The following is a 23,053-nucleotide window of genomic DNA, read 5'->3' as shown; positions in this document are numbered from 1 at the left end:
GGGAAAAGTAGCTAACTGGAGATGGGAGGGCTGCTTTAGATGCTGCTATCTCCTGAATGGTAGCGGCTAGAAACATGCAACTGGTCTTGTTTGAAAGCTGACATTCCAGGCTAGAAGTAACAGAGGAGCAATCGCTGTAAGAAATCGTGTCCAGAATAATCGTGGTAAAACCTGCTTTTACTTTCACTTTCATCTGCATTCACAGCATCCCGATTTCCATTAGTGATACCTTCCCCTGATTGCTGTGATTGTCTGAAAGCGTGGAATGTCATGTTTCTAGCTGCTACCATTCAGGAGATGGCAGCAGCATCTAAAGCAGCCCTTCCCCCTGCAGTTGGCTACTTTTCCCACTGCTAGAGTTAAACTGGGACAAAACAGTTAGGGGGTTAAATTTAACAGCAAGAAACATCCACATATGCTCTTCCTTTTTTCTGCGTGGCCTTCACTTTAAGGCCTCATGCACACGACCGTTGTGTGCATCCGTGGCCGTTGTGCCGTTTTCCGTTTTTTCCGCTGACCCATTGACTCTCAATGGGTCGGTGGAAAAATCAGAAAACGCACCGTTTTGCAGCCGAGACCGTGATCCGTGTATCCTGTCCGTCAAAAAAATATGACCTGTCCTATTTATTTATTTTTTGACGGACAACGGTTCACGGACCCATTCAAGTCAATGGGTCCGTGAAAGAACACGGATGCACACAAGATTGGCATCCGTGATCCGCGGCCGTAGGTTACTTTCATACAGACGGATCCGAAGATCCGTCTGCATAAAAGCTTTTTCAGAGCTGAGTTTTCACTTTGTGAAAACTCAGATCCGACAGTATATTCTGACACAGAGGTGTTCCCATAGTGATGGGGACGCTTCTAGTTAGAATATACAACGAACTGTGTACATGACTGCCCCCTGCTGCCTGGCAGCACCCGATCTCTTACAGGGGGCTGTGATCCGTACAATTAACTCCTCAGGTGCTGCACCTGAAGGGGTTAATTGTGCGTATCATAGCCCCCTGTAAGAGATCCGGGGCTGCCAGGCAGCAGGGGGTAGACCCCCCCCCCCTCCCTCCCCAGTTTAAATTTCATTGGTGGCCAGTGCGGCCCCCCCCTCCCTCCCTCTATTGGAATAACAACATTGGTGGCACAGTGTGCGCGCAGCCTCCTTCCTCCCTCTATTGTATCAATACATTAGTGGCACAGTGTGCGGCCTCCCCCGGCCCCCCCTCCCTCCCTCTATTGCATTAATAACATTGGTGGCAGTGTGCAGTCTCCCCTCTCCTCCCCCCCGATCATTGGTGGCAGCGGAGTTCCGATCGGAGTCCCAGTTTAATCGTTGGGGCTCCGATCGGTAACCATGGCAACCAGGACACCACTGCAGTCCTGGTTGCCATGGTTACTTAGCAATAGTAGAAGCATCATACTATCAGCGATTAAACTGGGACTCCGATCGGAACTCCGCTGCCACCAATGATCGGGGTAGGGGGAGAGGGGAGGCGGCACACTGCCACCAATGTTATTAATGCAATAGGGGGGGGCGGGGGAGGCGGCACACTGCCACCAATGTTAATAATGCAATAGAGGGAGGGGGGGGGCCGGGGGAGATCCATTAAAGGGACCTCCCTCTCCAACCGTTTGCATTGACGCATAGCTGTGGTTCACTTGAGTAAAGGGCAGCCTCACAGGATCAGAGCTTGGCTGCAATGGTGACGCTCTGAAATGCACCTGGGGCGTAAAAACCCAAGGGCAGAATATAGAATATTTGACACAGTCCTGACCTTAGTATCTGAGGAAAGGGATTGAGGAGTAATTATTTCAGAAGACTTAAAGGTGGGAAGACAATGTAATAAAGCAGCACGAAATGCCAGCAGAATGCTTGGATGTATAGGGAGAGGTATAAGCAGTAGAAAGAGTGAAGTGCTTATGCCGCTGTACAGAACACTGGTGAGACCTCACTTGGAGTATTGTGCGCAGTACTGGAGGCCATATCTCCAGAAGGATATAGATACTCTAGAGAGAATTCAGAGAAGAGCTACTAAACTAGTACATGGATTGCAGGATAAAACTTACCAGGAAAGGATTAAAAGACCTTAATATGTATAGCTTGGAAGAAAGAAGAGACAGAGGGGATATGATAGAAACTTTTAAATACATAAAGGGAATCAACTCGGTAAAGGAGGAGAGCATATTTAAAAGAAGAAAAACTACCACAAGAGGACACAGTTTTAAATTAGAGGGGCAAAGGTTTAAAAGTAATATCAGGAAGTATTACTTTACTGAGAGAGCAGTGGATGCATGGAATAGCCTTCCTGCAGAAGTGGTAGCGGCAAATACAGTGAAGGAGTTTAAACATGCATGGGATAGGCATAAGGCCATCCTTCATATAAGATAGGGCCAGGGGCTATCCATAGTATTTAGTATATTGGGCAGACTAGATGGGCCAAATGGTTCTTATCTGCCGACACATTATATGTTTCTATGTTGTCGCATCAGACGCCTAATTTTGTACTAAGAAATGTATCCGCAAGCAAAATAAATGTACATTCCTTTATCCAAGTGGAGCTGGATTTCTTTCAACCTCTTTTCGCGTAAGAAATGTATCGTACCGCGGGAGCCTCAGATCAACAAATGAAAATATAATATATCGGGCAAAGCCCAGCTAGGGGTCTATACAGAGATTTGGATAGGGAGGTCACTGCTGGAAGGATCCTCTTTAAGACTGTATTTGTGGACCTAACATGTTCCAGACAATATAATTCTATCTTCTGCTTGACAAGTGGCACGATACACTCATGATTGCACCATCGTGGCATTTTAACCTTTTTTCGCTCTGGACTCTGCTAGTGATGGAAAATGTATTGATTACGTCTTTGGGAAGCATGCATATGACTGTAGCCTTTCTGATTTCTGATTTTCTTAGGGGCCATGTGATTGTATGTATGTTTGCCCCACATAAGACTTCTGATTACCATACAAAGAAGCTGACGCCTAGTTGTCGGGTGATGGCATCTTTGTCAGTAGAGAAAGTCTGCTTATGGAAATAGATTCTAATGTAGGGGCTTCTTTAGCATTAGTTTTTCTTACTGATGAATCTCTGGATTCAGCGTGCCTACAAAGTGCTGTCATGGATGGGTGTCTTTATGATCGAACTACAGTTTTTTGTCTTCTTTTTTTTTTTACTTAGGCTTTGGAAGCCCTTCTACTGTTCCCATCAGTACTATCATGCCCAAGGTTATTTCTGGATCATCCTTTAAAGCTTATCTACAGCCTCACGCTAACTGGTTTCCTCAGCTTCTTTACCCTTGTATTGAGCTGCACAAGCCAGTGTGTGGTTCCCTTTCAGGCTGTACAATCCATGTTAATGTTAGGGGGTGGTGCACTTATACCCTAGGTTCATTTTCATGGGCTGATAGGGAATTGTTGGCCCCTAAAAACACTCAAATTTGTGGCTAATCTTTTGCTTCATGATCTCGTGTGAACAGGGGATCTGCTGAAGACTGTTCTTTCATCCTCCATACATTGGCTCCTGTTGAAGCCCTTTAAATGAGTACTGTTTGGGTCTTTATATTGTCAGTTGTAACTTTTTTTGGGCTGAAATAGTCTCATGTGAGAGTACCTTTAAAGGGCTTTCACAAGATTCTGATTTTCATGACCTAAGGTGGATTTACACTGCCTGATAATCGAGCAGATTATCAGGAACAAACATTCCTGCGAACGCTCATTCCTGACAAGCTGCCCCTCTAAATGTGCCGCCGATCACCGGATAAAGAGTGGAACACTCATTCATCGGGTGATCCAGTAGTTCATGCAGGCACTCCATTTACTGGGTAGCAGGTAGTGCTGTCTAAACGGTGATCTGTTGCCCAGAAACAATGATTCTGTATGTGGACGAGTGATGGGAATAGCGACCCCTTGTCCTCATACTGTGGAGGAGATGGGGTTGGACGATATCAAAAATATTCCCACGATAACGATATTAAGAAATTTATCGCGATAACGATATATATCGTGATAACTGCCCATTTAGAAGAAAAAAAAACACTTTGGCGTTGCACTGTATGGGGGCAGCCACAAGGAGGCGTTGCACTGTATGGGGGCAGCCACAAGGAGGCGTTGCACTGTATGGGGGCAGCCACAAGGAGGCGTTGCACTGTATGGGGGCAGCCACAAGGAGGCGTTGCACTGTATGGGGGCAGCCACAAGGAGGCGTTGCACTGTATGGGGGCAGCCAGGCAGCCACAAGGAGACGTTAATTGTTATACTTTTATATGTCATTTTTCACCATTTCGGGTATCTGTAACTAGTCAATTGACTTCTAGTAACAACAAAAACATTACAGGGTTAATTCTGTACCAGAACGAGTGGTTTATAGTAGGGATGGTCACATTTATTTTGTGACCACTGACCAACCAAAAGTCTAAAAAAACAGCCCCCCAGCCTCTGATCTGCCCCTCATGTGCCTCCCAGGCTGCCTCTCCCTCTTATCAGCCCCCTCTGGTAACTCAACCCCCCCCCCCCCCCCAGTATTAATTATTGGTGGTAGTGGCCACAGGGTCCCCCTCCCATCATTGGTGGCAGGGGGCAGTTCCGATCGGAGTCCCAGCAGTGTAATGTTACCATGGCAGCCAGGACGCTACTGAAGTCCTGGCTGCCATGGTATGTCAGTGAGCAGCATTATACTCACGTGCACCGTGGCCGCCGGGCGCTCCTTCTTCTGTCTGTGCGGCGCATTGCTAATGCTTATAGCATTAGCAATGCGCCGCACAGATCGATGAGAAGAAGGAGCGGCCACGGCGCACGGGAGTATAATGCTGCTCCCTAACATACCATGGCAGCCAGGACTTCAGTAGCGTCCTGGCTGCCATGGTATCTGATCGGAGCCCCAGCATTACACTGTTGGAACTCCGATCGGAACTGCCCACTGCCACCAATGCAGAGACTGAAGAACATTCCCGGCACCCGACCTCTGAGAGGGCGCTGTGATCCACCCAATTTAACCCCTCAGGTGCCACACCTGAGGGGTTAATTGCGCGGATCACAGCGTCCTCTTAGAGGTCGGGTGTCAGGAATGCGAGTCAGAGTCCCCCCCCACGCTGGCCGAACTGCTGAGAGCGCCGCCGCAAGCGGCCAGCAGGTATCGGGGACATTTGCACGAGTACAAGTACTCTGCAAATGTCCAGTATCGGTTCATGCTGGGGCGGATGCAGATTTAGAAGCGGTCAGCGCACATGACCACTTCTATGACGTAACGAAATACAGCGGTATTTATTTTTTTATTTTTTTTATTTTTTTTTATTTTTATATATACCGTGGTATATCGTGATACCGGTATATCGCCCAACCCTAGGAGGAGATGACTTCATGTAAATCCTTCACTGAACGAGCAGCTGACTGTCAGGAAGGAATAGATTCTTCCAGACAATCGACTGTACATCAGAGTCTAAACCCGCCTCTATTCTCAGAATAGGTGAACGGAATCAGATCAGCAAGGATCAGACATCTAGTATCCCGCCGGCCAGCTGTTTTTGGAGGCTGTGGCGGCGCAGTGAGCGCCGCAACTTACCAAGCACAGTCCCATACATTGTATAGCGGCTCAGCCCCATTCACTTCAATGTGGTGTAGCTGCGCCTAGGCCATGTGACTGATGAATGTGACCTCACTAGCCTAAGAACCGGCGCTTCAAGCAGCTGATCCTGAGGATAGGTCATCAATATCTGAATCTCAAAAAGAACAAACTTTAAAACATAGCTCCCTCACTCATTGTAAAATGCAACCAATTTCTGAAGTGGCTTGTACTTCTCGCTATACGTACGACAATGAAGTCCATTATGTGATAGCACTGCCTTGGCTCAGCTGGCAATCCCAGGTTTTATGTTATGAGTAGACTGGATTTTTATCTCGCGTAGTTCCCATACATTTTTCCTAAACTATCTTGTCTTTTGACAAATCGTGAAATCTGTTTTCAGAGCGTTCTTTTGTGAAGAGAAAGCTGGCTCTGTTGCTGTCAGAAATATGTGGAAATGACTAGCTAGCCAGGAGTATTTCAGGGAAACCGTCTACTTCTCTATGAAACTGTTCATTTGAGAGTAAACGTGGCAGTCTTGGTGGTTCAAAAAGGGTGTGTACTGAATGGCATATTCACATCCTCCTCACCAAGGCATGGCTGTTGTCCTTCTGCCAAGCTCCTGGGAGACGGGAGAGGTCTCTGCTTCCAGTTTAGAATCTATTAAATATAATCTCTAACGTGAGGTCCTATGTGATCAGCCTGGATGACATGTATGGGCCTATTTACACTGCAGGGTCTACTGAGGGAACATCCTACAGCTGTTTAGGCCTGCCTTTTCCACAGAATACGTAGGAATAGTTTGGGGAAATTTCTTGTTCATGATGCTTTCCTAACTTTAACCCTTTTACTAACCGGAGGGTTTTTGCGTTTTTCATTTTTCTTCCCTATTTTCCTTGAGCCATAACTTTTTTTTATACATTCATTCACATAGCTGTATTAGGACTATATAGTTGTACTTTCTGGAGTGTGCGTGACTTTTCAACTTGCATTTTATAAAAAAAATTGGGGATAGAAACATAGAATGTGTCGGCAGTAGGGCTGCAGTAAACGAATATTTTTGTAATAGAGTATTCTATCGATTATATTTCTCGATTCATCGAGTAATCTAATAAGAAAAAGCTACTTAAAATAATGTACGTAATTAGGCATGTATAAAGTTATTGGTTTGAAGGGGTTAATGGAAGCACCTTGGCATTAGGCATGTATAAAGTTATTGGTTTGAAGGGGTTAATGAAAGCACCTTGGAGGTGCCTTCATTAACCCCTCTCTAAACCAATAACTTTATACATGCCAAGGTGGTGCCTGCAGCCTCCATTAACCACTCTCTCTCCATCTGCCCCCTCTGGTAACGCACCCCCCCCCCCCCCCCATTATTAATCATTGGTCCCCCTCCTCCCCCCCCCATCATTGGTGGCAGTTTGCAGTTCCGATCGGAGCCCCAGCAGTGTAATGGTGGCAGTTCATTGGTGGCAGTTTGCAGTTCCGATCGGAGCCCCATCATTGGTGGCAGTTTGCAGTTCCGATCGGAGCCCCAGCAGTGTAATGCTGGGGCTCCGATCGGTTACCATGGCAGCCAGGACACTACTGAAGTCCTGGCTGCCATGGTATGTTAGTGAGCAGAGAGCAGCGCATTATACTCACGTGCGCTGTGGCCCCCGGTTGCTCCTTCTCATAGGTCTGTGTGGCGCATTGCTAATGCTGTAAGCATTAGCAATCCGCCGCACAGACAGAAGAAGGAGCGACCGGCGGCCACAGCGCACGGGAGTATAATGCGCTGCTCTCTGCTCACTAACATACCATGGCAGCCAGGACTTCAGTAGTGTCCTGGCTGCCATGGTAACCGATCGGAGCCCCAGCATTACACTGCTGGGGCTCCGATCGGAACTGCAAACTGCCACCAATGATGGGGTGGAGGAGGGGGACCCTGTGGGATATGGCCGGCACATTCATTGGTGGCGCAGTGGCCACAGTCCCTCCCCTCCTGGCATTTCGTGCTGCTCTATTACATTGTCTTCCCACCTTTAAGTCTTCTGAAATAATTACTCCTAAATCCCTTTCCTCAGATACTGAGGTCAGGACTGTGTCAAATATTCTATATTCTGCCCTTGGGTTTTTACGCCCCAGGTGCATTATCTTGCACTTATCCACATTAAATTTCGGTTGCCAGAGTTCTGACCATTCTTCTAGTTTTCCTAAATCCTTTTCCATTTGGCGTTTCCCTCCAGGAACATCAACCCTGTTACATATCTTTGTGTCATCAGCAAAAAGACAAACCTTACCATCGAGGCCTTTTGCAATATCACGAGAAGCAATGAAAAAATGACAAATCAGCCATTTTGACTCTTTTTTTCCGTTACGCCATTCGCCGCATTGGAATTATATATTTTTTTATATTAATAGTATGGGCGTTTTTCAGTCACGGTGATACCCATGATGTTTATATTGTTTAGGTATTTTTTTTATTATACGGAAAGGGAGGTGATTTTAAACTTTTTTTTTTTTTTATATATATATATTTTTTTGCTTTAATGCTTTTGAAGCTCAAATATGACCCTATAATTTTTTTTTTTTTTTTTTTTATGTTTTTAAATGGGATTTACACAGAAAATTGCTCATTTCTTATTCTGGCCTGCCATCTGGTGGACAAAATAAGAATTGCAATATGAACACTATCTGCCTCATCAGCGCGAGGCTCTTGGTGTTCAACGTAACTACCGATGCTTCCAAAGCCTTTTAGATATTTATGATATCTTATAGTTATGTAAAAAATGTGTTGGGTAGGAATACCTCTATAAAGGAGCAGTCTGCGTTAGGGCTGATCCACTGCAAAACACGGATATTGTCTGTGTGCATTCCGCAACGTCCGGCCCTTAATAGAACAGTCCTATCCTCATCTGCAGGCTATAGTAGGACATGTACTACTTTTTTTTGCAGAACAGACACAGAATGAACACTGAACCATTTTTTTGTTGTGGCCCCATTGGAGTGAATGGTTGCGCATACAGGCTGCAAAAAAAAAAAGCATGGGACATGGGGGAAAAAAAAATATACATTTGTGTGCATGAGCCCTTAAACTGATGTACTATGCCATATCCGAGTGTACATGAGATTTGTGTACTCTCATACACTGGGCTGGTACTCTACTACGATGCAGTCTGTGGGGGGAAAAATGCACGTATTCCGCAATGTGTGCAGGTGACCTAATAGGGGTTGCACCAGGTATAAGTCTCAATACTTTTCTTGATACTTTGCCCGATTTGATACCGATTGTCTGTTTGCAATACTATGCTGGGCTGTTGCGCAGCTTAGTAGAAGTTCCAATTTAAGAGCATGATGCAGGGCAGCAGGGGTGAGAGTTGAGTGCTGTAGGATGGAGCTATGTTGTGTCTACAGTGCCTCCTCTCTTGCTTGCTACGGGGAGATGTTCTTTATGGATGGAGTTCAGACACTACCATTGTTCATGTGATGCTTTAGAGCAGGCATCTCAAACTCGCAGCCCTCCAGCTGTTGCAAAACTACAACTCCCATCATGCCTGGACAGCCTACAGACATCAGCCTACAGCAGGGCAGCATTGTGGGAGTTGTAGTTTTACAACAGCTGGAGGGCCGCAGTTTGAGATGCCTGCTTTAGAGTCATGGTGCCATAGAGGAAAGAGCAGGAGTAAAGATGAGGACCGGACTGCAGCTACAATCTATGTATAGAGATCACTGACAAGTGTCAGCTGCTACCATGGGTGAGCTCTGCTGTGTGTTATGAATCTTTGCTATGCTGTCTGTTCGTGTGTGTCATGAATCCTCACTATCATAGGTATGTTGTGGTTGCATGTCTGTAAAGCTGGGGGAAAGCTCAGGAGCTGAAAAGGCTGCGGGGGTGAGAGCCAGGGGTGAGAGCTGGGAGAGAGCACAGGGAACAAGGAGGCTGCAGGGGTGAGAGCTGGGAGAGAGCACAGGGAACAAGGAGGCTGCAGGGGTGAGAGCTGGGAGAGAGCACAGGGAACAAGGAGGCTGCAGGGGTGAGAGCTGGGAGAGAGCACAGGGAACAAGGAGGCTGCAGGGGTGAGAGCTGGGAGAGAGCACAGGGAACAAGGAGGCTGCAGGGGTGAGAGCTGGAAAAGCGTACAGGAATCAAAGAGGCTGCAGGGGTGAGAGCTGGAAAAGCGTACAGGAATCAAAGAGGCTGTGGGGGTGAGAGCTGGGGAGAGCTTTTGTGTGTGTGTGTGTGTGTGTGTGTGTGTGAGGAATCTATTTGCTATTGAGTATCCTGATACTTTGCTTGGTATCATAATCAAAGTTCAAATTCTGGTATTGTGACAACCCCACTGTGTAATGCCTATTGCAAGGCCTGTGGGATTGGTGACACAGAAAACCAGTCATAATCTGAATTGGGCATACCACAGTAGTGCCAACCTGATGTTGAGGAGCTGTACAGAATAGCATCATGGGCTGCAGGGCGTGCGCCCCTGCCCTGGGGCAAGCTAAAAGTCTTCTAGTGATTGTCTGCAGTGCTCCTCAATGCCTGGCTGATCAGAACAGAAGACATGTTTGTTAGTCATCAGTATGTCATATTACTGGTAGTACTTATTTCCAACTCACCCCCACCATCCCTCCTAAATATATTCATTGGTTTTATACATTTTTTTTTATCTTCCTGTTGACTGTCTATTATCACACATTAGCAAAACACAATTCACTTTTTCTCTCAGAATATTCTGTGGTCAGAACTCCCCCACATTGAAGTCAGGAAAATGTATAAATGAGGTAAGCACATCCTTGAAATGAGGAAGCTGACATGGGCGCCAAGTAGAGGAGAACTAGCAGTATTGTATTTCACTACTTTTTATTGTCTGGAATCTACTAAAAGTATGTTACTGAAGAAGAATCTGCAAACGTTGACCGGAAGGGAACGGCGGCTTTTTTTTAAATTTTTTTTTATTTTTTTCTTATTTTTCTGTAGTAGTACACTCTTGAGTCAATCCTAGTTCTAAAGGCCCTATCAGTGCACTGCACCCTTTTCTGCTATCTGAAATACAACCCCTTATTACCGACAATCCGCCAGTTTAATCGATCAGCTGATAAATGATTAGCGGCAGCACGCCTTCCTGTGCAATCGGGGACGTGCTGATACTAAATAGAACAGAATGAGGGAGGAAGGACTGTTTCAATCGGTCCTATCACAGTGTGCATTGGCCTGTGTAATCAGTCTGGTGCAAACGAGCACCGATAGATGTCTTATCTTAAATCGCTGCTCACTGCACAAAAATTGGGCAGTGTAATACCACCCCTACACATGCATGCACAGCAGCGCCTCTCCCCAGGAAAGGAAAGGTCCTTTATCTCCTTCAGCATCATCTGTCAGGGAAGAGTAGGAAGGCCCCCCATACACATAAGATAGCCATAAATCTCAGGAGGTGTGCAGATATTTCTGGTCTCTGTATCAGTATTGTGCCTTCCAGTGCTTGTGGTGACATTCAGATCTCCCCACTTAGGGTCCATTCACACGTCCGCAAAATGGATCCGCATCCGTTCCGCAATGTTGCGGAACGGGTGCAGACCCATTCATTTTCAATGGGGCCGGAATGTGCTGTCCGCATCCACATTTGCGGATCCGCACTTCCGCATCCGTGCTTCCGTTTCCGCAAAAAAATAGAACATGTCCTATTCTTGTCTGCAATTGCAGACAAGAACAGGCATATTCTATTAGTGCCGGCAATGTGCGGTGCGGAAAGCACATTGCCGGTTTCCGTGTTTTGCAGATCCGTGGCTCAGTGTATCCGCAAAACACGTTGCGGACGTGTGAATGGAGCCTTATAGGAACATTATTAAGCTCATTGAACAACCCCTCTCCCAACATTTCAACATAAATAGGATCATCTCCAGTTGTTTTAATCCCTTTAAGTATACAGTATATGCAGAAAGGCCCAGCTATATTAATCCTGTAGACAGTGTAAGCTTACACCGGCTGTCTAAACCGGCACCAGATTTATCATAAGGGCTCAGGAAGGATGATATGAGATGCAGGGATAGATACTTTTCCATGAGTTTTTACCAACTGTTGGTTGGCTTCCTTTGAGACAGATTATTACGGCAGAATTGTGGCACAACGGAGGCCATACCCTCGTTCATACAAAGCTCCACCTCTTTCACCTAAGTCCCACCCCCTTGTTGGACATGTCGGGGGGGGGGGGGGGGGGAGGTAGTATACTAGTGGATGCTAGTTTGCATCACTTATTAGACAGATTTGTGTGGCAGTCACATTAATAAATCCAAGTCTATGTTTTTATGTCAGACCTAGACAAATCTGATCTAGGTCTTGGGTCAGTGATCCTGGTAGAGCTTTGCCCGTTCTACAGCAGGGCATGTACAAGTCTGGTGTCCCCCCTTCGAGTAGTCAGAGTAGAGTTCACCATGGTACTTCCAGCAGGTCTCCTCTGCCCACTAAAAGTAAAATTTCTCTACTACCCCTCTCTGGTTGTAAGGGCAGTTTTACATGGTACCCATGGAACCATTTTATCTGTTGATATTTATATAATACTAGACATTAAACCTGTTACAATAACAGGTAGTAGAACAGTAGTGCATAAACATTTAGTAGGAGCAGTCTATATTAAATGGCACTGACTGGTGGCTGTGGCTAGTGGCTGAGACTGCTGGCACTGCGACTGCTGGCTGGTGGCAGCGGTGATTCGGCGGTGCGTGTGAAGCGCCGTGTGTTGATTGGACGGAACGCTGCCCATGCGCAGTTCAATTATTGGCACACACGCATGGACACGCAGCCCTGAGCACTCACACAGGGCTTCTATGTATATATATATATATATATATATATATATATATATATATATATATATATATATATATATATATATATATATATATATATATATATATATATTTTGGATTCCAGCTCACCCGCCTTTTCTTGCAAGGTGCACGGATATGAAGGATGAAGCCTTGTTATAATGGGTTGAAAGGAAGGAAATCCGGCACTCAAAATTGATGACGTCGTAGGTTCCTTTATTTGGTCATGCGATGTATCAGGTACAGAGGTACAGAATGATTAATAACCAGTGATGCCCTTGTCAGTCTACGCATTTCAAGCGACAACGTTCTTATTCAGGAACGTTATCGATTTCCTTCCTTTCAACCTTCAATGTTATATACCTCCCTCCTTCCCTATAGTATCTCCTATATAATAAAAGCCCTCTGTACCTGTGAGATGTCCATGCTTGTGTGCGGATGTTAAATGCGCGGCGACCTATCAGCACATATGCCGCCCACAGCGCGCAGATCAATGAGGACAGGGCGCGCCACCCACAACTGCGCGCTGCCCAATCACTGCTGCTGGCGTAGGCGGGACCGGCACTTGGGACCAGTCCTCATTGGCAGTACACCCGGCACAATCTCTTCTCTATGACTCCTCTTACACACGGCACTGGGTGGGATCGGACTCTGTGCTGAGGATCTACTGGCTGGTGTGTGCGGCTCCACAGTGAACAAACTCCACCATGATTGCACTACATTGCTTCCAGCGTGCGGGGCACGGAGTCCAGGAAGCTGCAGCTCCTCACCGACTCATCTCCGCCATCCTCCCGGTTACACGATGAGAGCACGAGGCTCGGAGGAAGGAGGGTCTGTAGCCCGAAACCTTCCCCAGGGCGCGGCCACAGTCCCCAGGACACTCCCACAGCGGCGTCCAGTGGGCACCGGACTGTGGCTTGAGACTGGGCATCGGGAGTCTCCCGCTATGGCAGACCTTTATTTCCGGACAGCTCTCCCCACTGTACACATCGGGGGCGCAGGTATGGGCGGTGCAGGTGGTGTTCGTGCATGTGTGCCGATTGCCCGCCGCGCATGCGCATTTAACACCGGCACACACGCATGGACACAGCGCAGGCACAGAGGGCTTTTATTATATTGTAGAAGATAGATTATGATCAGGTGTAGATTATATAATATGTCATCAGTGTAGTTTCCTCTTTGATGTCAGCAGTCACAGCGCCTATATATCATTGTTTACAGCGGAGCCACAGCTGGCAGCTGGGTAGTGACAGGGCTGAGGGCAGTGGAGTCATGTAGGGACACTGGGGGAGGGGGCTCCATGAGGAGAGAGAACAGAGAGGAGGGGTCTCCACACCCCTTTCCGCAGCGGCGGTTTCCTGCTTACACAGCGCACACCTCCGCACCTTCCATGCCGCGGTCAGTCGTGCAGTGATTACCTGAGCTCGGCTCCCGCAGTGTCGTCCTCCTCCTCCTTGGTCCCGCTCACCAAATCCGCAATTCATCTGTCAGACCTCCTTGCCAGCGCGATGCTGTGGGCAGTGCGGCTGCGTGTGGTGCGCTGCGATTCTATTGGCCCCCATGCATGCGCTTTTAACATCGGCACGGACACATCGCAGGCACAGCGGGATTTTATTATAGAGGATAAGTTTGCTGTGCTCTATACTGTGCAGCGCGTGGAGAAGGATATGTGCGTGGTTTCCAAGTATAACTTGATTTGCGGAGTAGGAATAACCGAAGCAGTCCCCTACAGAGTAGGCCTATTCCCCTCTCGTACACAGGACTGGGCACACCCATACATTACATATCCCAGCACCATTCCTACAATGCTATGTTGTGAAAAACCACAGCTATTTCAGCAAGGGAAACCTACATCTTCTCTTACACAGGATTTAATCTAGACCTTTTGTTTTGTTTTTTGTAGTTTTAATTGAATTGTTGTACCTTTTTAAATATATATAAATATATATAATTCACATTTTATTCAGAACCTTTTTTGAATTCTGCATCCTGTATTTATTCCAATACATAGGGGAAGCTGCAGAATGCCATTCAGTATGTCTGAGGCTTCTGTACCTCCTGAACTGTGATTGTGTTTCAACTTAGATCAGCGTTTGAATGCCCTTTCTTTATACATTCAAAATACATCCTCTTATGATGTAAATTAATTTATTTTATATATATATTCCACAGCGCTTTACAGACGTCATCCTCATTATCATGTAATGTAATTGTGATATGTAATATTGTATTATGCTTCCATAGTAGGGGAAGGGTTCATTAGTAGCCCATGGTTAAGGCTTCATGCACACAGCCATAGTTTCAGTCCGTATCCAATCCACATTTTTTGGAGATCGGATGCGGGCCGATTCACTACAATGGGGCCGCAAAAGATGCGGAGAGCATACCCGTGACCCGTGTGTTATCCGCAAGTCCATTCTGCGGCAAGGACAGGACATTTTTAGAGAATTTTAAAAATGGTGGTGTGCACTGGAATCTGTTATTTGTGGACCGCAAAACCCTTACAGCCGTGTGCATGAGCCATAAAACTGTGAAAGTGCTTCTTATCTTGCCCTGAACAGCTTCATCACACTTGCTAAGGTTACATGACTTGTAGCCTACTTCCCTTACATTTCATTCTAGGGGTTTTTAAACATTGCTTTTTTTAAATGTATTTCTATGCGACTTCTGTATGGAAAAAGATTAGCCATGCAGCTCTGTGCTACTTAAAACCATGTACCACCTGGTAGCCATTTGACTTGGAGAGCCATGTATTGGTGTTTTTACTTCTGGAGAAATATTCTTTTGAAGTTTGAATGTATAATGTACCCCTGCTTCCCCTGTAAGCTTTGGACTCATGCACACGAACGTTGTCGGCCGGTGCCCATATTGGGCCCCGCAAACAGCGGGTCTTCAATATATGGGCACCAGCTGTTTGTGTACCGCATCATGGATGCGGACCCATTCACTTGAGTGGCTCCGCAATCCGGAAGGTCCGGAACAGAGGCACAGAACCCCACAGAAGCACTACTTTTTTGTGGTGCAGACTGACAATGCAGATCGCAGACCCCATTCAAGTGAATGGATCCTGCTTCCTCATACGGCTGCCCTACAGTCTGTGCCTGTGCATTGCGGACCACGATTTGCGAACCGCAGCACAGGCCCAGCCGGCAGACGTCCTTATAGGAAGCCACTTGCTCTTCACTATGAAATTTGGTGCATTCTGTAGGCAGCAGGTTATAGAGCAGGAGGAGTTGAACATGCTGATTATAAAGTTTTATGGCAAGGATGCCTAACCTGCGGCACTCCAGCTATTGTCAAACTACAACTCCCACCATGCTCTGCTGTGGCCTGTTAGCTGTAGGCTGTCCAGGCATGCTGGGAGTTGTAGTTTTGCAACAGTAGGAGGGCCACAGGTTGGACATCCCTGTTTTATGGGAAATTAGTCAGCAAAACTTATAATTTATTATTTCAAACGTTCTGTGTGTATACACACGGTAGATAGCTGTCAGTCACTGATAGTTGTACATGGAGGAGGTGATATCAGTGATTGATAGCATTGTCTGTGTAAGTGTGTATACATAGATAGCCGTCAGTCACTATCAGTACATGGGGAGGTGTTATTAGTGATGGCATTCTTTGTGTTAGGCAAGTTTTATGCTAGCATTCTGAGATCTGACATTGCTGGACTCTGCCTGAATGCCCACAGGCCCCATTATCTATAATAGAGACCAGCGGAGCTGCAACCTGGCAAATATGTAGAGAATTGGCTGGACTAAAAATGCTGTATACAACACATGAGCCACTGTGATAAATTTTGTGCATCTTTAAAGAGGACTTTTCATTGGTTTGTAGTAAGGGAGATAAATATCTGTACCTGCGGGGTAACCCCCGCAGTGCTGCTACCCTGCCTGGCTTTTTAAAATAGCGCTGCAGTGCTGGGATGAAAGGGACGGCTGCGCTGCGGGAGCTGGGCGGAAAGTGCCAGGCTTGGCCGAAGATGCGCTGTTATGGATGAGGAGGAAAGTTGATGGGAGGGCGGGAGCAGGCAGACGAGGGGTGGAGCAGACTTCCCTGTCACACATGCCTGCTCCACCTCAGTATTCACACGTGCCTGCTCCTGACTATGTGCACTCAGAGCTGTGTCCTGCCAGAAAGTCATCCCTAAGGTACTGTACCCCTAATGACCCCACTCCTAATAAAATGACCGCCTTACTAAAGTGTCACTGGATCCCCCCTTTCTCACTAAGTGCGTCCGCAACATATCCCCCATAACATGATTACGGTACCCCCATAAACTTCTGTCAGCAGCCGATTCTCCTTGGAGCTTTCTGGACCTAAAGAGATTCCGAAATCTTAAACTGTTTATGGTTAGATCAGTACATTTTATTAAATCAAATTTGGAAACAAACCAGATAACTTTGGATCCTGGACAAATACCCTTTAATTATACCAAAAAAGGATAAAAAGTAAAGCGATGGATGAATAGATTTTCCTGATGTGTGTTGTGATAGATATGTGTGTGTGTGTGTATGTATATATAATTATAATAATTATGTTGATATTTTCTTTATTTCTGTCTTTTTAGGCCTTTGGAAATGCCAAAACTGCTCACAATAACAATTCCAGCCGCTTTGGAAAATTCATCCAGGTCAATTATTTGGAGAGTGGAGTTGTGCGGGGGTAAGCTTGCCATAAATCTCTGTTTTCTATACATATCCTTTTGCACATGTTGATTTATTGTTATCCTATCCCTTTTCATCTTTGGTTGGACTGTAACAGTTAAAAGCTAAGCTACAGGGTATTGTTACTATTAGGGTCCATTCACACGTCCGTAGTGTATTGCAGATCCACCCCTATAGAACTGCCTATTCTTGTCTGCAATTAGGACATGTTCTATTTTTTTATTTTTTTTTCCCAGACACGCGGACCGTAAGATCTGGGGCATGCTCTGGAGATGCGGACACCACACTGTGTGCTGTCCGCATCCATTCCTGCCCAATAGAGATCTAATGTGACCGCACCCGTTCCGCAGAATTGTGGAACGAGTGCGGACACATTCACGGACGTGTGAATGGACCCTTATTGTAAGGTCCCTAGTGTTCTCTGTAGTAATTGCAGTCTACACGACATACTAGTCTGTGCATATTGCTGGAAAATAGCCATTAGTCAGGTATGGCTTCCATAGACAGATAATCAGCAGCACATTTCCTTGTGTAATCAGAAATATGCTTCCGATAATAAACAGAACCAGCGACTATTCCTCCCACATTATCGTTCTACTGCCTTGCATTCTTCTGCAGTCAGCCACCAAAAGTCAGATGGAACTTCAGCCGTCCTGTTTTTACCATTATGGCAAAGTACTTGACCTTCTCAGCCCTGTGCTTTGAGTTGAGAGCAGTTTTCAGTGTGTGGTTTTGAGCTCCTGTATGCATTTTTCAGAAGTTGTCGCGTGTTTAACACACCCATGTAACTTCATATCAAAGTTTCATCTATTTTTATATTAGTGCGGTGTTTCTATTGTACATACAGCAGGAAATAGTTTTTAATTTTTGTCAGGAGCCTGTCCCCATAGATGAGGTTTTATCTCCTATATGCCAGATTTCCTGCCTGAAAATGTGTTTAGTGAGAAGAAAATAAACCAAAAGGAACCTAAAGTGGCAAGTTTGTGTTGTAACTAAACACCAAAGAGCTCTATAGACCTATTAGGCTTCATTCATTCAGCCTTGTGAACGCCACAGACTGGATCGAAAAGGCTTATTATATATTTGACCTTTTGATTGATGCTCTATGCAGATTTATTTTTAAAGGAACCTGTCATGTGGATATTTGATTATATATAATTAGTTAGATTATAATCATTAACTACTAAAAAGTGCCTTAGATGTAGTCACTTACTGGTGTGACAGATGGTTACCTCATAATATACACACAAAGATGCCGCATGCTAATGAGCTGATTTGAGTCCAGTGTGATGTCATGGAGTCCTGCGTATATTTAATTCAGAGCTATAGCCACTCCCCCGCCCACCTGCTGCTGGTTCATATGGAAAATAACTGTCAATCAGCAGCAGGTGGGCGGGGAGAGTCAGGAGCTCATGAATATTCATGACTCATCATTGGAGCTTTTCAATACAAGATGTTGGCAGATTGACTGGGTCAATTAAAGAAAGTGACCCAGCATTTTGCTAAGTGATTCAGTCACTTATTTATGTTGCCCTTAAGTTAGGACACCATAAAACTGGTGACAGGTTCCCTTTAAGTAGACACAATTATGTAGTAGATTATTCAGATTCTGTTTTATTTCCATTGTTGGCATTATTTAATGCCTATATACTCTAGATGGCACAACCAAAGTGGCAGAGCTTTCTTCCTTTATATACTGGTAGTCATTAAAGTTAGAGCTTCACTTTAAAAGAAATCTGTCAGCACATTTTACCCCTATGAACTAGTAATAGGTAGACAAATGTAAAGCTACCGCTCTTTCTGCTCATACGGTTAGTAAAATTTAAGACATTTCCACAGGCAGTGCTCCATAGGAACATCGCAGTGGCAGGCCTTGGATCCTTCATAGGGCCCAAGGCTGCCATAGCAAGAGAATGGCTCCCTTGATCTCGGAGTGGGTAAACTGTTTGGGCCCTGGGAGTGCAGCCCTCCCAGGAAAATATCTCTCGGATGCCGTGGTCACTATTGACTACGGCAGGGATGGTCAAACTGCGGCTCTCCAGCTGTTGTAAAAGTACAAATCCCATCATGCCCTGCTGTAGGCAGACTGGGCATACTGGGAGTTGTAGTTTTACAACAGCTGGAGAGCCACAGTTTGCTCATCCCTGGACTATGGCATCTGAGGGGTTATCACAGATCACAGACCACAGACTTTGCCTCCAAATGTTTTCTTTGTAACACAGCAGAAACCCGATGGTTATGGTGACCGGTCATCTCCTGAGCAGGCACCATCTTTAAAGTAACATAGTACATAAGGCTGAAAAAAGACATTTGTCCATCCAGTTCGGCCTGTCATCCTGCTAATTGATTCAGAGGAAGGCAAAAAGAAAACTGAGGTAGAAGCCAATTTTCCCTACTTTAGGGGAATAAAATCAGGCAATCAGAATAACTCCCTGGATCAACGACCCCGCTCTAGTAGCTATAGCCTGTAATATTATTACACTCCAGAAGTCCTGGTTTCTGTTGTACATGTATGGCATCGGTCGGGCAGGGGTTAAAGTTAGAGCATCCCTTTTACAGGAAATCTGCATTTGAGGCCCTCTAACTAGTTACTTTGTTAGACTGGTAACCTGAAGACAAGTGTAAACTTACCACTCTTTCTGCTCATACACTCAGTAAATCTAAGAAATCAACGTTTTCTTCCCTCACCCACTGTCAGCCAATGAACTATGAACCATCCAATGGACTTTCCTGTATTTGACAGGGGTTCCCCATCAGGTTGTCTGTTGGTGATGGATGGTGAGGATAGTTTCAGTATCAAAACCCCTTAATCTACTCTTGCAGTCTACACCTGCAGATCATTGAGAATAGGGTTTTAGAGTAAACAAATTTGTGGTTTATAGTTGGGGCTAGCCATTGGAGTATACAAAAAATGCATTTTCTGAAGCAGTTTCTCGACCCCTATATGCTGGTTAAAGCAGCTGATGGTAGTAAAAGTTGGTAATGTAGTCCCCTTATGTTGCGAAAAATACACACTCAAATCCGCAGCTTGTTTTCTTCTGGTGCTGCATGGCCATAACCTCTGGTTAGATTAGGCTACTTTCACACTGGCATTTTGGCTTTCAGTTTGTGGGATCCGTTCAGGGCCCTCAGAAGTGGTCCAAAATGGATTAGTTTTGCCCTACTGCATTCTGAATGGATAAGGATCCGTTCAGAATGCACCAGTTTGCCTCCGTTCCGTCTCCTTCCGCTCTGGAGGCGGACACAAAGACGCTGCTTGCAGTGTTTAGGTGTCCGTATGATAAAACTGATCCACACTGATCTGTCCTGACACACAATGTAAGTCAATGGGACAGATCAGTTTTCACTGACACAATCTGGCACAATAGAAAGCTGATCCCTCCATGTTTCAATGGTGTTCAGGACTGATCCGGCTTGGCTATGTTACAGAGAATACAACCAGATCAGTTCTGAACGGATGCATGCGGTTGTATTATCTGAACGGATGCATTTCTGCAGATCCATGATCCGCACCAAACGGGAGTGTGAAAGTAGCCTTATCTTGTTATATTGGTGTCTGAATGTGACTGCAGGGTGTCACTTGGTGGCTTCTATTCTGCACTTTAACTTGCAGTGCATTGTCAAGCAGCTTGATTTTTCTGCTGTTACCAGATTTTATTTTATTTTTATAATGCAAATGCAGTTCACTAATTGGACTGTTATTTTCATAAAACTGAACCTAAGCTTTATATTTGTATAGAAGAAAAATCACATGAAGAGAAGATAATCCCTGTGGAATTGAGTGCATGCTACCTATTTAAAATCCTCAGCATACTCTTTTCGAATGATAATTTGTTCCATGTTTGCTGTGGATTTTACCTGCTTTATTATGGGATTTAGGGGTCGGCTTTTGCCTCATGAGTTTTCTTCCTTCTGGAGGGGAGCTGATTGGCATATACTTAAGCTATGTAAAATGTGACATCTGCAGTAGTATCCATAATAAGACTGACAATTTCAGTTTTCTACTATGTGTTGACCCAGCCAGATGTGGAATTGCTGACCACATTTTCCTGTTTACTATGTAGACAATAATGATGATTATACTATGGTAAAGATTTAACCCATTGGCATTGTTTTTCCCCTGTGACAGCTGCAGGATGGGTGAGACCAGTATATCTCTCATATGGTGGACATGTTTTGATGAATTGTCATGTCCTGTAGGGGAAAGTTGAACCCTGACCTCCACCTGCATCACACTTTCTGCCTATTTGGATGATCAGCACTAAATGACGGCCCCCAACTGGTCGACTGTCCCTGACTTAACTAAGTACACAGGGAGGGTGGGGGGACAAAAACAAACCAAAAATGAAACAAAGACAGCCCAATCTAAGTCAATCTAAAACAGGCCGAGATCAATAACTAAGAAGGCGTATAAGGTACAAAACAGAATACCAAAGGCAATGTTACAATAGCAGGCCAGCATCCATCCCGTCCAATACCAGAAAGTAACATCAGTGTCCGAATCGGAAGACAAAAGCGAGGCCAGAAGTCCAAAAAATACAGCCAGTGAGTCAAATGCAGAGTCAAACTGAAGACCAAATCACAGTATAGCGCGATTACCTGCTTTAAATATGCCGTTCAGATAAACGTGAGATGCTGGAAAGCCTCTGATTGGCCTGGCGTCTCACGTGTTCTCCCGTGACATCAGCACATACCGTGCCTTCTAGACTCTGCACTCCTGCATGCTGATAGGCCGGACCATCGCACAGCCTGTCCTAGTAGTCAGGGCATTGCAGCCCCAGCTATACTGCAGTGATTGAACCGGCCTCTGTGTGGGAGCGTGGATAGGTGAGTACATGATATACATCTTCTGCATTGTGTTTTAGGTATTTATTTATTTTAGTAAGCAATTGATGTAGCCCATTATAGCCACTGGCTAAAAATCTAAAAAAGACTATATAATAGCATGTTACTTCTTTTTTTTCAGGGCCGTAGTGGAAAAATACCTCCTTGAAAAATCCCGGCTAGTTTCTCAGGAAAAGAATGAACGGTGAGTACTGTGGCTGATGATGCTAGGCTAAAACACTTACTGTTCTATTCCTCATGTCTAATCGGCTATAAGAGGAATTCATGTTAAATCGGTCAGTACTTTTGACCCCCCCACTTGGATAGCACCACTATATAAATGCTGTGGAAAGAAGTACAAACATACCTATGTTTGACATCATCGGTAAATCATATGTTAGAGAATCAATCCCATCTGCTCAAGACTGAAGTCTTCTGCAGAGGACGTCGGATACTAAAGGCTGATTTTCTATGGTATGCTTTATCACTGATAACAAATATAGGTATGTTTGCCCTTTTTCTCGAGCACCTAGTTAGCGGTGTTAGCTGTCTGGGGTGGGATCAAAAGTACTGACAGAATCGCTGTAAGACTTGTCACTATGAATCTTATAATTGCAGTTGGGGACCCATTTTTGACCACATGTCTTCTGTCTGAATTTTGCTTTGACAGGAATTACCATGTTTTCTATTATATGCTTCTTGGGGCTTCTGAGGAGGAGAGGAAAGCTTTCCAGCTCAAGCAGCCTGAAGACTATTTTTACCTCAATCAGGTAATAGATGTTATAGAAAATTAAAAAGGTTTTAGAACTATTTATCCCTAAGATTTAGGTTTAAAAAAAATAAATAGTGCATTTGAGGAACTTTAGATGGCATTCCTGTATGAAATTATTCTAATTCAACTGTCAGCAGATTTGTACCTAATGAAACTGGCTGACCTGTTACATGTCCACTTGGCAGCTGAAGACGTGTTGGTCCCATGTTCATATGTGCCCGCATTACTGAGAAAAATGAAGTTTTAATATTTGCAAATGAGCCTCTAGGAGCAACAGGAGCGGTGCTGTTACACCTAGAGGCTCTGCTCTCTCTGCAACTACTGTGCCCTCTGCACTTTAACAGGACCAGGCAGTACAATTTACTTACACACACTATAGATAACTGTAAACTTCTGGTGTTCTCACGATTCAAACAAAGCTTTAATGAGTTCAAGCCC

The 23,053-nt window shown here is 45.2% G+C and overlaps 1 protein-coding gene across 8 annotated transcripts in view; it reads left to right on the top strand.

The window, feature by feature from the left end:
• MYO9B (myosin IXB) overlaps positions 1-23,053 on the top strand; it is a 157,614-nt gene that overhangs the window by 37,829 nt on the left and 96,732 nt on the right. For all 8 annotated transcript variants that reach the window (XM_044270264.1, XM_044270282.1, XM_044270246.1 and 5 more), the window contains exons 3-5: positions 16,923-17,017; positions 21,986-22,048; positions 22,514-22,613. In XM_044270264.1, coding sequence (XP_044126199.1) covers positions 16,923-17,017; positions 21,986-22,048; positions 22,514-22,613 — 258 coding nt within the window. The remainder of the gene's footprint in view (positions 1-16,922; positions 17,018-21,985; positions 22,049-22,513; positions 22,614-23,053) is intronic.

Source organism: Bufo gargarizans, chromosome 1 (genome assembly GCF_014858855.1).
Source record: "Bufo gargarizans isolate SCDJY-AF-19 chromosome 1, ASM1485885v1, whole genome shotgun sequence".
NCBI classification, from domain to species: Eukaryota; Metazoa; Chordata; class Amphibia; order Anura; family Bufonidae; genus Bufo; species Bufo gargarizans.
The sequence above is the reverse complement of the archived record's forward strand: the minus strand, read 5'-3'. Positions and strand labels throughout refer to the sequence as shown.